Raw genomic sequence first — 14,727 nt, forward strand, 5'->3', positions numbered from 1 at the left:
AGAACTTCAGCTTGTGCACTTTGTTTTTTACTTGCATGTATAATTCCCTCATACCCAAAGTGTCAATCTTCTTACCATTGTAGTCTTTAAGTAAGACCGGCTAATTTTGAATTCTCGGCTTTAGCTGCTTGGTCTTAACATAACTTATATTGTCCCTGGTTACTGCTGCAATATCACTTTCAGCACTCCTTCTACTTGTGGGCAGCATTTTATTTGGTATGGCTTCATTTCCTGTGTCTTCATCCGACACCAGGCCAACAAAAAATGTGTCACTTAAATTAATGTCGGCAAGCATTTTAATCAACTGCCCTGTATCAATTTTCTAATTCGACAATGTTTCGCAAAGTTATTCCTCCCTTTGCACTTTGCACATATTTTGCCAAAGGCTGAACATTGCCTTAGTAGGTGCTTATAACCACATTGTTTACATGTAATAGCTGTATGTTCTGACCGTTTAGAATGGCTGCTGAGACCACGTTTCTTTTCTAAGTGCATCACAACACCAATGGTGACTGCATCACTTGCAATTTTCATGCCAAAGCTTCTTGTGTTAAACATATTAACTTGTTGTGTAGCTAGTTCACTAGCCTGGCAAATATTTACGGCATCTTCTAATTGGAGCTCCTTTTCCCATAAAAGACGTTCTTGTACCTTAGTATCGTGAAATCCAAAAACAATTTGATCACTTATCGTGGAGGATTTCAGAATTGCGACGTTGCATGTCTGTGCTTTCAGCTTAACATCAGTGAGAAAACTATCGAATGGTTTGCCAGTCTTCTGCGTGCACATTCAAAAAATGTACCTTTCATATGTTTCATCTTTTTTTAGGTGTACAATGCCCTTCAAATATTTTGATCACAGCATCAAATTTCTTACTGTCTTCCTCTTGCTCATATGCAAATGTTTTATATATTTCAATCGCCTACTGGCCTGCTGTGGTGAGCAATAAGGCAACTTTTCTCTCATTCGACTGTGCCTGCAAGCCAATAGCTGAGACAGACAGTGTGAAGTGCTACTTAAACACACAAAAAATTCCATCCACATTACCAGTAAGTTGAAGCTGTTTTGGAGCTTTTAGATGTTCCAGTTGAAGAATCACATTTTTCTTGTTGCAATGTTTCATCTTTGACGACTGTGTCGTTCAAACCACACCTAGTACCATGTTATGATCATGTACTATGATAATAAATGAATCAGTGTACGACAGAACATCTAGTTCAAGACTAGTTATTTAATGTTGAATACACTGTGGGTAGACTAAACTATTGCTAACCAAACCGTGGATCTTTTAACCATGCTACTAACAGCTCCTGTAACTCTCATCAAGACTGACTCTGTCCAGTTCCAGTGTCCTGTTCCTCTGGCATGCCACCTCGGGTTGGAGGCTATATACACTGTTATATACACTGTTATTGCATATCATTACGCCCAATTATTATTTTTTTCAATTAAGGGCAATTTAGTGTGGCCAATCCACCTACCCTGCACATCTTTGGGTTGTGGGGGTGAGATCACAGAGACACGGGGAGAATGTGCAAACTCCACACTAACAGTGACCTGGAGCCAGGAGCGAACCCGGTCTTCAGCGTCGTTGGCAGCGGTACTAATCACTGTGCCACCATGCAACCCTTCTCTTTGTTGATGTCTCTGTGCCTGTTTGCTCCTTTACCTCTCTCTACCTTCCTCATTACTCCTCTTCCTGTCTGTCTGCCTTTCTCTCTCTCTCTCTGTCTTGCTACCTCTCTGTCTCAAACCATTGTCTCCATTTTCCTTTTTTAAAATATTTTTATTCTCCTCCTTTTCCACAATTTTTCTCCCGAATTCACACCCATCAACAACAACCAATAACCAACAATAAATATCTCAAACCCCATAATAATAACAAGAATCCCATCCTCCCACCATGCCCAGACATCAGCCCGCATGTTAACATAAACAAATGACAAAAAAGGAATCAGGGATTACCCTTAGCCATCTTGAACATACACAGCCCCCCTCCCACCAACCCACCCACCCATCCCCCCACAACTAATGTTCGATGTTATCCAGTTCTTGAAAGTGCATAATAAATAGTGCCCATGACTTGTACAACCCCTCCGAGCTTCCCCACAGTTCAAACTTAACCTTCTCAAGGGTCAAGTAGTCCAACAAGTCCCCTCGCCATGCCAGGGCACAGGGTGAAGAGGCCGCTTTCCATCCCAGCAGGATCCGCCTTCGGGCGATCAACGAGGCGAAGGCTATGATATCTGCCTCTGTACCCGTTTGCAACCCTGGCTGGTCCGACACCCCGAATATGGCCTCCCGGGAACCCGGGTCCAGCTTCACATGCACCACCTTGGAAATTACCCTAAACACCTCCTTCCCGTACTCCCCAAGCTTTGGACAGGACCAAAACATATGAATGTGATTAGCCCCCCCCCCCCCCTCCCCCCGCAGCGCTCACACACATCTTCTACCCCTTCAAAGAACCGGCTCACCCTCACCCTCGTGAGGTGTGCCCTGTACACCACCTTCAGCTGTATCAGCCCCAACCTCGCACACGAGGTGGAGGCATTCACTCTCCGGAGCACCTCACACCATACCCCCTCCTCTATAACCTCTCCCAACTCTTCCTCCCACTTTGTTTGATCCCCTCCAGTGGTGCCTTATCCTTTTCCAACATAGCTCCGTATACCGCTGACACAGTCCCCTTCTCCAGTCCCCTTGCCGCCAGCGCCTCCTCCAACAACGTGGAGGCCGGTTCCTCCGGGAAGCTCTGTATCTCCTTCCTGGTAAAGTCCCAAACCTGCATATATCTAAACACTTCTCCCTGCTCCAGCTCATACTTCACTTCCAGCTCCCTCAATCCTGCAAATCGACCCCGAAGAAACAAATCTTTTAGGGTCTTAATCCCCTTCTCTTCCCATTTCCGAAAGCTTCTGTCCCACCTCCCTGGCTCAAATCTGTGGTTCTCCCGAATTGGCATTTCCCTCGACCCTGCCCCCAATCCGAAGTGTTGGCGAAACTGCCTCCAGATTTTCAATGAAGCTATTGTTACCGGACTCCCTGAGTATTTCCCCGGAGCTATCGGGAGTGGCGCTGTTGCTAGTGCCTTCAACCCCGACCCCCTGCACAAACTCTCCTCCATTCTGACCCACTGGGAATCAACCCTCTGACCCAGCTCCGCACCTTCTCCACATTTGCCGCCCAGTAGTAGTACATCAGGTTCAGGAGACCCAAACCCCCTGCCTGCCTTCCCCTCTGTAGCAGCACCTTCCTCACTCTGGCCACCTTCCCTCCCCATATAAACGAGGTAATCCTTCCCTCAATCTCCCTGAAAAAAGATTTTGGCAGGAAAATCTGTCGGCATTGAAAAATAAACAGAAATCGTGGCAACACATTCATTTTAACTGCCTGCACCCGACCCGCCAGCGACAGAGGGTGACCATCCCACCTCGCCAGGTCGGCTTTCACTCTCCCCACCAAACTAGCGATGTTGTATCTGCGGTCTCCATTTCCCTTAATGAATCTTTCTCTCGCTCTCTCGAAATCTCCCCCTCTGTCACACATTCCCTCTCTCTATCCTCACTCTGTCTCTCTCTTGCGCTCTGTCAATCACTTCCTCTCTATCCATCCGTCTCTCTCTCTCTTTTTCTCTCTCCTTCTCTGTCACACAATCCTTCTCTTTCTATCCTCACTGTCTCATTCTCTGTCACACAAACAAAGAGGAACAAAGAAGAGTACAGCACAGGAGCAGGCCCTTCGGCCCTCCAACCCTGTGCCGATCATGATGCCTAACTAAACTAAAACCCTCTGCACTTCCGGGGTCCGTATCCCTCTATTCCCATCCTATTCATTAATTCGTCAAGTTGCCTCTTAAACATCTCTATTGTATCTGCTTCGACCACCTCCCCTGGCAGCACGTTCCAGGCACTCACCACCCTCTGTGTAAAAAACTTCCCATGCACATCTACTCTGAGCTTGCCACTTGCACCTTAAAATTATGTGCCCTAGTAATTGACTTTCCATTCTGGGAAAAAGTGTCTGATTATCCACTGCATCCATGCCACTCACAATTTTGTAAACATCTATCAGGTCGTCCCTCAACCTCTTTTGTTCCAGTGAAAATAATCCAAGTTCATCCAACCTCTCCTCACCTTTCACACCAGGCAACACCCTGGAAAATGTTTTCTGTACCATCGCCAAAGCCTCCACATCTTTCTGGTCATGTGGCGACCAGAATTTACGCAATATTCCAAATGTGGCCTAACTAAGGCAGTGCCCACCTCACGTGAAAAATGACGCCATAACCCTGCGACGCTCGAATGACGCCCCGATGACGCCGCTCTGCGTCGTCATAAGGTGTGAGCGAGCACAGCAACGGGAGGAGAAAGATGTCGGAGCCACGGAGGGCCGCCCCGAGGTTTGGAGAGGCAGATCTTGAAACGCTCCTGGATGAGGTGGAGCAGAGGAGGAGCATCATCTGCCCTAGAATAGGGCACCGCCACCCTGCCAGCGTAGTGCGATGGGCCTGGCGTGAGGTGGGCACTGCCGTGAGTGCAGTGGGGCAGACCTCTTGGTCTGGGGAGCAATGCAGGAAGAAGCTCCATGACCTCACCAAGGCTGCCAGGGTAAGTGCCAAGAGGGTGCCCCCGGGTCACAACAATCCTTCCCCCCCCCCCCCCCCCCCATGTACTTAATCACCCACCTCCTCCCCTGGCACGAGGGGGAGGGGGGCAGAGTGAGTGGAGGGTGGTTTACCAGGTAGTCACAGACCCACATAAGCGCTGCGACCCCCTGGAGAGATGCAATGGTTTAGTTACAACTTGACCCCCCAACCTTCTCCAATATGTGAACGCCCTGATGATACCTGCCGAATTGATGATCTATCTATGCCCACCCCCCCCCCCCCCCAAACAGGACATGACCGCTCACAATACCCGGGAGCGCAACAGTACCGGCGGGGGTTCAACCATTTTCCACCCCCTGACCACGTTTGAGCAGAGGGCACTGGACCTTGCTGGGGGATCTGCCACCCGGGAGGTCGCGCAATGCGAGGTTGGAGGTGCTGAACCAAGTGAGACAACCCTGCATGACAACCTCCCCACCCCCATCCTCTGTCCCTTCACACTCTGCCCACTGGACACCCCCCCCCCCCCATCCTCTGTCCCTTCACTCTGCCCACTGGACAACCCCCCCCCCCATCCTCTGTCCCTTCACACTCTGCCCACTGGATACCGCCCCCCCCATCCTCTGTCCCTTCACACTCTGCCCACTGGACCGTCCAACGCCTGGCCGAGCGTTTCTAAATAACCCCGTTTCATTTTCTTCCCTAGGACGTGCTGCCGAACAACAAGGGCCGTGCCTCCAGGCGGAGAGAAGGATCTGCCACCACCACCACCACACCCAGGGCCGCACGCCAGAGGGTGCCAGGAGCACAGTCAGGGGTGCCATCCTCCCAAACAGATTCTGTGGAGCAGGAGGCGCAGAGGACGGTGACAGAGGGAGAGGGAAAAATGAGCTGCGAACGCCCTGCGGCCACTCATCAGTGGGCCGATGACCTCGAGGACATTTGTACGGACGAGGACCTCGAGCTTGCGGCACTGCTATCTCCCACACCATCCACCATCCCAGAGACACTCACCTCGGTTGGGCAATTCAGTGATGAGGCTCCCGGGTCACGGTCTGGTTCGCACAACACAGCTGAGCAGGTACAGCAGGTGGTGGTCGGAGCAGCCGAGGGCCTGGACTGTCGGAGGGCAGGCCAGGCCCAGCATCCAGCTGGCTCCCAGACCCTGGGTTCCTGGATTTACTTGACCCACCCGCACAGCCAATGCATCTCGAAACCCAGGGACACAATGACGGGATGAGGGCCGTCTTCCAGCAGCTGCAGACACAGTTAGAGGAGTCGAACCACGTCCAGGAGCAGGGAGTGGCGCCGCTCATGGCAGCCACCCAGGCCGACACCGCACAGGTGGCATCGAGGCAATGGGTGAAACGGTTTCGGCCATGGGTCAGGTTCTGCAAGGCGTTGGGCTTCATTTGCATGCGTCATCCTGGGCCCTGGACAGGGCTGCCCTCTCACAGGCAGCAATGCGCCAGAGCCAACATGACATTGCAGGCGTGCTGCGGGCCTTGGCCAAGTCTCACCAGGCCATGGCCCAGTTGCAGCACGCCATGGCACAGTCCCAGCAGGAAATGGCACAGTCCCACGAGTCAGTTGCGGAGAGCATCAACCACCTGATACACGTGCTGGATGGTGTCGCGCACTCACAGGTTGAGGTCGCACAGTCCCTGGCGGGAATGTCTCACTCGCTGGACTCCGTCTCTGCGAACCTTCGGACCCTGGTCAATACCGTTGCAGGCCTCCAGGACTGGCAGCGCACCTCCCCGCTCGCACCTCCGTCCAAAAGTGAGGCCCGGGGGCCACCGGGCTCCCCGAGGGAGGAGGAGGTATCGGGGCCCGTCCCATTAACTCCATCACGAGACGTCCCGGAATGCTCGGCCTCCCCCCGTCCCATCCCTGGTGCATCGGGTGGGCAGAGCAGGGTGGCACCACATCATCCGAAACGCCCGCAGAGCAGCCTGGCCCATCAAGGCCGGGTCGCCCCAGGAAACGAGTGCCGACGGGGAGACATGTCGAAGGGGGCGATTCGCAGCAATCCTCCGCCACTCCTGCTGTATCATCTGGGGATTCACTTAGATGTAGTGGTAGGGCCCATAAGGCAACGAAGAGGGACACAAAGTAAGTTGGCACAGGTGAAGGGCACAGATTAGTTGTAGGGGCTAGGGCATCTATAAATTATGTTAATCATTAAACTCACTGTTGCATTTAACTTGTAAGACTGTGTGATTTTTCCGTTGCCACAGGGATCGTGATGGTGACCGAGTGTCGCTGGGATTGACGAGCGGTGAAACTTCGGTGCCGGGTGTGCAGTCCCTTCCCCCCCACCCCCTCCCACAGCTGCCGCACGCGGGCACGTGATGGAGTGTCCCTGACGAACTCAGCGGCCACCGAGGTGGATGGTTCATCCATGAGTCAGACTTTGCCATGAATCAGACTTTGTCTAACGATTCTGAGCTCACAGCCCATCGCAGAGCGAGCTGTCATCATTCAACATGGCACTGATCACACCCGCTGACACAGCCATCAATGTCGTGCCATACCGTTGTGCCGCAGTGGTAAGGGTGATCTCGAAGTGGAGCAGTGTACGCAGGCTGCCACCAAGACGTCGCGTGCCCGCTGTCCTCACCGGGTCCGTCGTGCAACCTCCTGGGAACCACCAGCACCCGGGTCCTGTCTGCGTGCTGCGCCCGCCACTCCACCAACCTCCTCCTCCTCCTCTGTGCTGGCACCACTGCCACTGGCTTCTCCCTCCGCCTCCTCCACCAGGGCATCTCCCCTCTGCATCGCGATGTTGTGCAGCGCACAGCAGACCACAATAAGGCGAGCGACCCTGTCGGGCTAGGACTGCAGGGCACGTCCGGAGGGGTCCAGGCACCTGAATCTCATCTTCAAGAGACCAAGGCAGCGCTCCACCACACCCCTGGTTGCTGCATGGGCCTCGTTGTATCGGGTTTCCGCATTGGTCTGAGGCCTCCGTATAGGGGTCATCAGCCAAGACCTCAGCGGATAACCCCTGTCGCCCAGCAACCAGCCCCGCAGCCGGGGGGGCCGTCCCTCAAACATTGCAGGGATGTACGACTGTGCCAGAATGTAGGCGTCATGCACACTCCCTAGGAACCTTGCGCAGACGTTCATGATCCTCATGTGGGGATCGCATGCCACCTGGATATTCATGGAGTATGTCCCCCTCCTGTTTGTGAAGACCTCCCTGTCCCCTGCAGGCGGGCGCATAGGGACGTGAACACAATCGTGACCCCTGCACCATCGGTATCCCGGCCACGCTGGCAAATCCATGAGCTCGTGAATGTTGACTTGTTCGGTCCTCGGGAAAGGTGATGTAGCGGTCCGCGATGGCATAGAGGGCGTCGGTCACATCCCGGATGCACCTGTGCACCAATGACTGGGAGATCCCAGAGAGGTCCCCGCTCGGAGACTGGAAGGAGCCGGTCGCATAGAAGTTATGAGCGACCATCACCTTGACAGCAACCGGGATCGCGTGTCCTCCTCCCGTTCCACGTGCGCCATGAGGTGACAGATATGTGTCACTGTCTCTCTACTGAACCAGAGTCTCCTCCTGCAGGTGATGCCCGGCATTGTCTGGAAAGAGATCCAGCCACGGTACACCCTCGGCCTTGGTCGTCGCCTCTGGCGCCCTGGCTGCACCCTCACTCTCTCCTCCTCCTCCTCCTCCCCCCCATGCTGCTCAACGACTGGCAACTCCTCGGCCATTCCCTCTGCTGCTGCAGCTGGCCCTGCATCCACTGCGGGTTGTGGCTGTGGACGCTGCTCCATCTCCAACTGCAGTACAGCGGCCCCAACCACTGCGCTGAACATAGCCGTTCTGTTCGCTTACATTTTGCTAACCGAGAGAAGGGTGGCGGGGGGCAGAGAAACAACATGTTAGAGACGGAGGTTATTCAACACCTCGGCAGCCGCGTGCCACGGGCCACCTGTGACACGCAGACAGCCTAATCCATGGTCACTTTCTGCTTCCAATGGGCAGTTAACAACGTCCTCCTCACCGGTGCGTCAGTGTCCTGTGGCCGTAAGCCACAGGGCAACCAGCGGCCATGTCCTTGTGACCGTCATGCCATAGCAGGGCGGCTGACATTTTATAACCGGGGTTGGACGAGGCACTCCCTCCCTCCCACTCCCTCCCTCCCTCTCCCCCCTCCCCCCTCTCCCTACTTCTCCCCTCTCCCCCCATCTCTCCCTCTCCCCCCTCCCCCCCCCTCTCCATCCCTTTCCCCCCCTCCTCTCCTCCCTCTCTCTCTCTCTCTCTCTCTCTCTCTCCTCTCCTCTCTCTCCCCCCCCCCCCCCCCCCCCCCCCCCCCCACTGTTCGCTGCCTTCTTGGGGATGCCTTCCCCGGTCTGCCCAGACTCCGGCGGTCCGCTCACGTCCTTGCTCAACTTGTCAGCCAGCACGACTGGCTGACGACTTTAAAAAGCAGGTGTGATAGCTGGCGTCATAACCTGGTGTCAGGACGTCGGCCCATCCGGGCCGGAGAATAGCGGGGGGCTGGATAGTTGGCTGTTTGGATGTATTGGGGCGTTTGACGAGGTTATCCGCGAGAAAACCGATGTAAAAAATTTTCGCGTTTCGGAGAATAGCGGGAGCACGTCGGACCGGCGTCGCGAGAAAAACCAGCGCGGCCCGCTATTCTCCGAACCGGCGTGAGGTCGGAGAATCGGGCCCATAGATTTTTGAACAGTGAAGGGATTAAGGGTTAAGGTGAGCAGGCGAGTAAGTGGAGTTGAGATTGGTATCTTCCCAATCTCTGTCCTTGTTTCCAGAGAGGTCGAGGACTGGCAGCAGTGAATAGACCGGGAGATAACGGAGACAGGAAATCATCAACAGGGTGAAGATCTGAAGATTAAATCCTCACTCACCTGAGGAGCACACCTCACAGTGAGCCACAGTGATTGGACAGTATATTCAACCAGATCAGCCATGATCTTATTGAGTGGTGGAGCAGGCTCGAGGGGCCAGATGGCCAATCCCGCTTCTCGTTCTTCTCTCACTCCCTCTCTCTCTATCCTCACTCCCCATCAATGAATTACTCTATCTTTCCCTCTCTCACACACACCCTCTCTCTGTTACACATTCTGTCACTCAATCCTCTCCCTGACTCTCTCAGTCATTCCCGTTCTCTACCCATCCCTCTCTTGCCCGTTCTGTCACAAATTCCCTCTCTATCCTCACTCTATATCTCTCTCTGTGAATCGCTCTCTATCCCTCTCTCTCTCATGCACCCTTCCTTGGTTACACTCTCTCCGTGAGTCACTCCCTCTCTATCCATCCATTGCTCTCTCTGTCCTCTGTATCTCGCTCTCTGTGAATCACTCCCTCTCTCTCCCTGTCTCTGTCACATACTCCCTCTCTTTCTGTCCTTTATCTGTTCTCTCTCTCTTTCACACATTACAATCCACGATCTATGTCATATTCTGTCTCTTTATTTTTCGCAGTAACAAGAACCTGGAGAAGGAGGGCGAAGTCTCCAATAGCATCGTCCATGGAGACGGGCTCTGACCAGCGTGCCTGACGTCTGCAGAATTCCTGAGCATCTTCCGAATCTCTGTCCTTGTTTCCAGAGAGGTCGAGGACTGGCAGCAGTGAATAGACCTGGAGATAACGGAGACAGGAAATCATCAACAGGGTGAAGATCTGAAGATTAAATCCTCACTCACCTGAGGAGCACACAACACAGTGAGCCACAGCGATTGGACAGTATATTCAACCAGGAAAGGATTCACTCAGCAACCCACACCCAAGGCAGTCCTCACCAAACAGAACCCCAATAAGAATCAAGAGCAGGAACCCGGGCTGATTCACCCCCTTCCCTAACTCATGGTCGCTGGGCAGGGATCAGGAGCAGGGATCCTAGCTGATTCACCCCCTCCCTAACCCAGGGGTCACTGGAAAGGGATCAGGAGCAGGAACCCGGGCTGATTCACCCCCTCCCTAACTTAGGAGTCACTGGAAAGGGATCAGGAGCAGGAACCCGGGCTGATTCACCCCCTCCCTAACTTAGGAGTCACTGGAAAGGGATCAGGAGCAGGAACCCAGGCTGATTCACCCCCTCTGGGTCACTCCTCTCTGGGTGTGAGTAGCTCCCTCAGTTCTAGTCGGGTTGGGTCCTGGGTATATCTCGCCCCCGGAGAGAGTAGCCTCTGTATCTTACACTGTCTCGGGAAAGCTCCATCTCAGGTTTGAGGAGTAGGGACACTGCGATCGACAACACGTAGTCCACACAGAGAGTCCGGGGCAGCATGAACATCAAGACTGACGTGACTTTTAGGCAGGTCTTCAGCCACTGAGAAATGGAGAGACACCTAGAGGGAGAAAGGAGAGAATGGAGATGAGTACAGGAGATAGAGAGAGAGAGCAACAGAGAGAGGGAGAGAGTGACAGGGAGAGGGAGAGAGTGACAGGGAGACAGCAACAGACACAGACAGAGAGAGGAGGTTGACTAAGTTGATTCCAGAGGTGAGAGATCAAATTGAGGTATACAAGATGATGAAAGGTGAGGATAAAGTCGTTGTGGAGCGGATGCTTCCGCTTGTGGGGCCTTCTAGAACAAGAGGTCAAAACTTCGGCTAAGAGGTAGAAATTTTAAAATGGAGTTGAGGAGAAACTACTTCTCCCAAAGGGTTGTGAATCTGTGGAATTCGCTACCCCAGAGTTCGGTGGATGCTGGGACAGTGAGTAAATTTAAGGAGGAGTTAGACAGATTTAAAATTAGAAATGGGTTGACGTGTTATGGAGAACAGACAGTTAAGGCGAGGATGAGTCCAGCCATGATTGAATGGCGGAGCAGTCCCGATGGACCAAATGCCTAATTCTGGACCTATATCTTATGAATTTATGAGCGAGAGACACACAGAGAGCGACAGAGAGAACGAGACAGTGACAGAGAGACAGCGACAGAAAAAAACCAAAAAGAGAGAGAGAGAGAGACAGAGAGAGCCAGAAAGTGAGACAGGGATAGAGAGAAAGAGTCGGAGACTTGAGAAAGAGGGAGACAGCGACAGAGTGAGAAATAGTTCAAGAGAAAGTAAGATAGACAAAGGTAGAGAGACGGAGAGAGAGAGACAGACAGAGAGAGAGACAGACAGAGAGAGAGAGACAGAGAAAGGGGAAAAAAGAGAGAGAATTGGGAAGAAGCAAAAGTGACAGGTGAATCAAAGGAAGAGATGGAGAGAGTGAGTGTGACAGTAGAAACAGAAATAGAGGGAATGTGACAGTGCTAAACTAGAGGGGAAATAGAGAGATACAGTGCAAGAGAGCAGAAACGGGGATAAATTGAGATATAAGGCGCAATTCTCCCAAAGGGAGAGAAACAGCCGACACCGGAGTGAAACCCGGAGTGTTTCACTCCGGCGTTGGAGGCCGCTCTTCACCCCCTATTCTCCCCCCCCACAGGGGGCTAGGAGCGGCGGCGTGTGAATTCCGAGCGCCCAGCCTTGACGCTTGCGTCAAAGTGGCGCGCCGGGAATGACGCGGCCGGCGGCGCCTACGTGACGACAGCCGCGCATGTGCAGGTTGGCCGGCGCCAACTCGCGCATGCGCGGTTGCCGTCTTCCCTGCCGCTGCCCCGCAAGACATGGTGGCTTGATCTTGCAGGGTGGCGGAGGGAAAAGACTGCGGGCGTGATTCTCCGAAACCGGGAGAAATCGTGAGGCTGGCGTCAAAAACGGGCGGGTTTGACGCCAGCCTCCGTCCCCCCCCGACCGGGAACCGATTCTGGTCCCCGGTCGGGGCTAGCATGCCGCGGCCGTGAACTCCGGCATCGCGGGCTTAACGAATTTCGTTAAGCCCGCTTGCCAGAGTTTGCGACGGCTGACGCGTCACATGACGTCAGCCGCACATGCGCGGATTGGAAGACTCCAACCCGCGCATGTGCGGATGACGTCATCACGCATTTGCGCGAAACCCGCGCATGCGCGGGCCGGGATGCCCCTCAGTCGCCCCGCGAATGGATACAGCGGGGCGGCGGAAGGATAAAGAGTGCGCGGGGTAAGTACCCGATGGGCACCGATCGCGGGCCCATGGCACCCTTGGCACGGCCATGGTGCTCGATCCTCCCTCCGCCCCCCACAAGCCCCACACATAGCGGTCGCGCGCTGTTCACACCGGCAGCGACCAGGTGTGGTTGCCGCAGGCGTGAACCAGTCGGGTTCGGCAGGCCACTCGGCCCATCTGGGCCGGAGAATCGCCGGTCACCGTGAGAAGCAGCGAGCGGTGATTCTCCGAGCGGCCTGTCGCAAAACGCGACACGCCATTTTGGGGTGGGGGGGGGACAAGCAGGTGGGTGCTAGGGCAGCGTGGCATGATTCGCCCGGCCCTCCCGCGATTCTCCTAACCGGCGTGGGGTGCGGACAATCGTGCCCATAGAGTGGGACAGTGCTGAAATAGAGCAATAAATGGAGATGGAGAGTGGGACAATGTAGAAATAGAGGGATAAATGGAGAGAAGGAGTGTGACAGAGTAGATTGGTGAGATGGAGAAAAGGAGTGTGACAGAGCAGATTGGAGGGGAGATGAGAGAGGGAGTATGACAGAGCAGATTGGAGGGGAAGATGGAGAGGGAGTAGGACAGAGCAGCTTGGAGGGAGAAATGAAGAGAGGGAGAATGACCGAGCAGATTGGAAGGAGAAATGGAGAGAGAAAGTGGGACAGAGCAGAGGGGGAAATTGAGAGATGAAGTGGAACAGAGCAGATTAGAGGGTGGAATGGAGAGAGAGAGTGTGACTGAGCAGAAACAGAGGGCTGTATGGAGAAAGTGTGATTAAACAGATTGGAAGGGCAGATTGAAAGAGGGAGTGTGATAGAGCAGATTGGAGGGGGAGATGGAGAGAGGTAGCAAAAACTGAAAATACTCGACAAATTCAGCAGGTCTGACAGCATCTGTGGAGAGAAGGGAGCTGACATTTTGAGTCTGGATGACTCTTTGTCAAAGATGGAGAGAACTGGAAATAGGGTCAGATTGATTCTTTTATGATGGGAGGGGGTGGGGGCACCGAGGGCGAACCTGGATAGGGGGCCTGCGATAAATGGAGATTGACAAAGATGTTGTGAACAGAAAGATAAAGGGACTGTAAATGGGGGCGATCAAGGCCAAGAAGGGTGGTGATAGTGGCACATAAAGAGATTAGAATGTGTGAATGGCAGAACAAAGGTAAGCAGTGTGTCAAAGGGCAACAGGGAACAAGTGGGGTCAGGGAGGGGGGGGGGGGGCAATGGTGAGGGAAAAACAGATCAATGGAAGAAATAAAAATAAATTGACAGAAATAAAAATAGGATGAAGGTGGAGGAGAGAGTTAACAGTCCTAAGTTGTTGAACTCAATGTTAAGCATGGAAGGCTGTAATGTGCCCAATCGGAAGATGAGCTGCTGTTCCTCCAGTTTGCGCTAGCTTCACTGGAACATTGCAGCAGGCCAAGGACGGACATGTGGACATGAGAGCAGGACGGTGAGTTGAAATTGTAAGCGACAGGAAGGTCTGGGCCCTGTTTGCGGATGGACCAAAGTTGTTCTGCAAAGTAGTCACCCAGTCTTCATTTAGTCTCTCCGATGTAGAGTAGACCGCATTGGGAGCAGCGACTGCAATAGACCAGAGTGAAGGAGGTGCACGTGAAGCACTGCCTCACTTGAAAAGAGTGTTTAGGTCCTGGGATGGTAAGCAGGTGAAGGGGCAGGTGTTACACCTTCTGCGATTGCATGGGAAGGTGCCGTGGGAAGAGGGTGAGGTGTTGGGGGTGATGAAGGAGTGGACCAGGAAATGCTTCCTGCAAAATGCTGACAGAGGGAGTGAGGGGAAGATATATTTGGTGGTGGAGCCATACTGGAGTTGGCAGAACTGGCGGAAGATGATTCTTTGAAGGCGGAGATTGGTGGGGTGAAAGGTGAAGACAAGGAGGACCCTATCTTGGTTCTGGGAGGCAGGAGAGGGTCTGAGGGCAGAGGTGCAGGAGATGGCCGGCAGGGGCTTACCGGAGGAGCCTGTATTACAGGTACAGGCATACATCCCCCTACTGCAAGTACACATCACTACAGTGGTATATCACCACACCCCGATTTCAGGGGTTCCGAGTACTTCCATGCCAATTAGATCCATCTCC

The 14,727-nt window shown here is 53.6% G+C and overlaps 1 protein-coding gene across 3 annotated transcripts in view; it reads right to left on the reverse strand.

Moving 5' to 3' along the window:
* The window catches only part of LOC119979763 (alpha-2-macroglobulin-like), a 412,459-nt gene that overhangs the window by 121,600 nt on the left and 276,132 nt on the right, over window positions 1–14,727 (reverse strand). For all 3 annotated transcript variants that reach the window (XM_038822394.1, XM_038822396.1, XM_038822395.1), the window contains 2 exons: window positions 10,789–10,939; window positions 10,083–10,229 (listed from right to left, as the gene is read on the reverse strand). In XM_038822394.1, coding sequence (XP_038678322.1) covers window positions 10,811–10,939 — 129 coding nt within the window. In that variant the 3' untranslated portion in view covers window positions 10,083–10,229; window positions 10,789–10,810. The remainder of the gene's footprint in view (window positions 1–10,082; window positions 10,230–10,788; window positions 10,940–14,727) is intronic.

This window comes from Scyliorhinus canicula, chromosome 16 (assembly GCF_902713615.1).
Source record: "Scyliorhinus canicula chromosome 16, sScyCan1.1, whole genome shotgun sequence".
Classification (NCBI taxonomy): domain Eukaryota; kingdom Metazoa; phylum Chordata; class Chondrichthyes; order Carcharhiniformes; family Scyliorhinidae; genus Scyliorhinus; species Scyliorhinus canicula.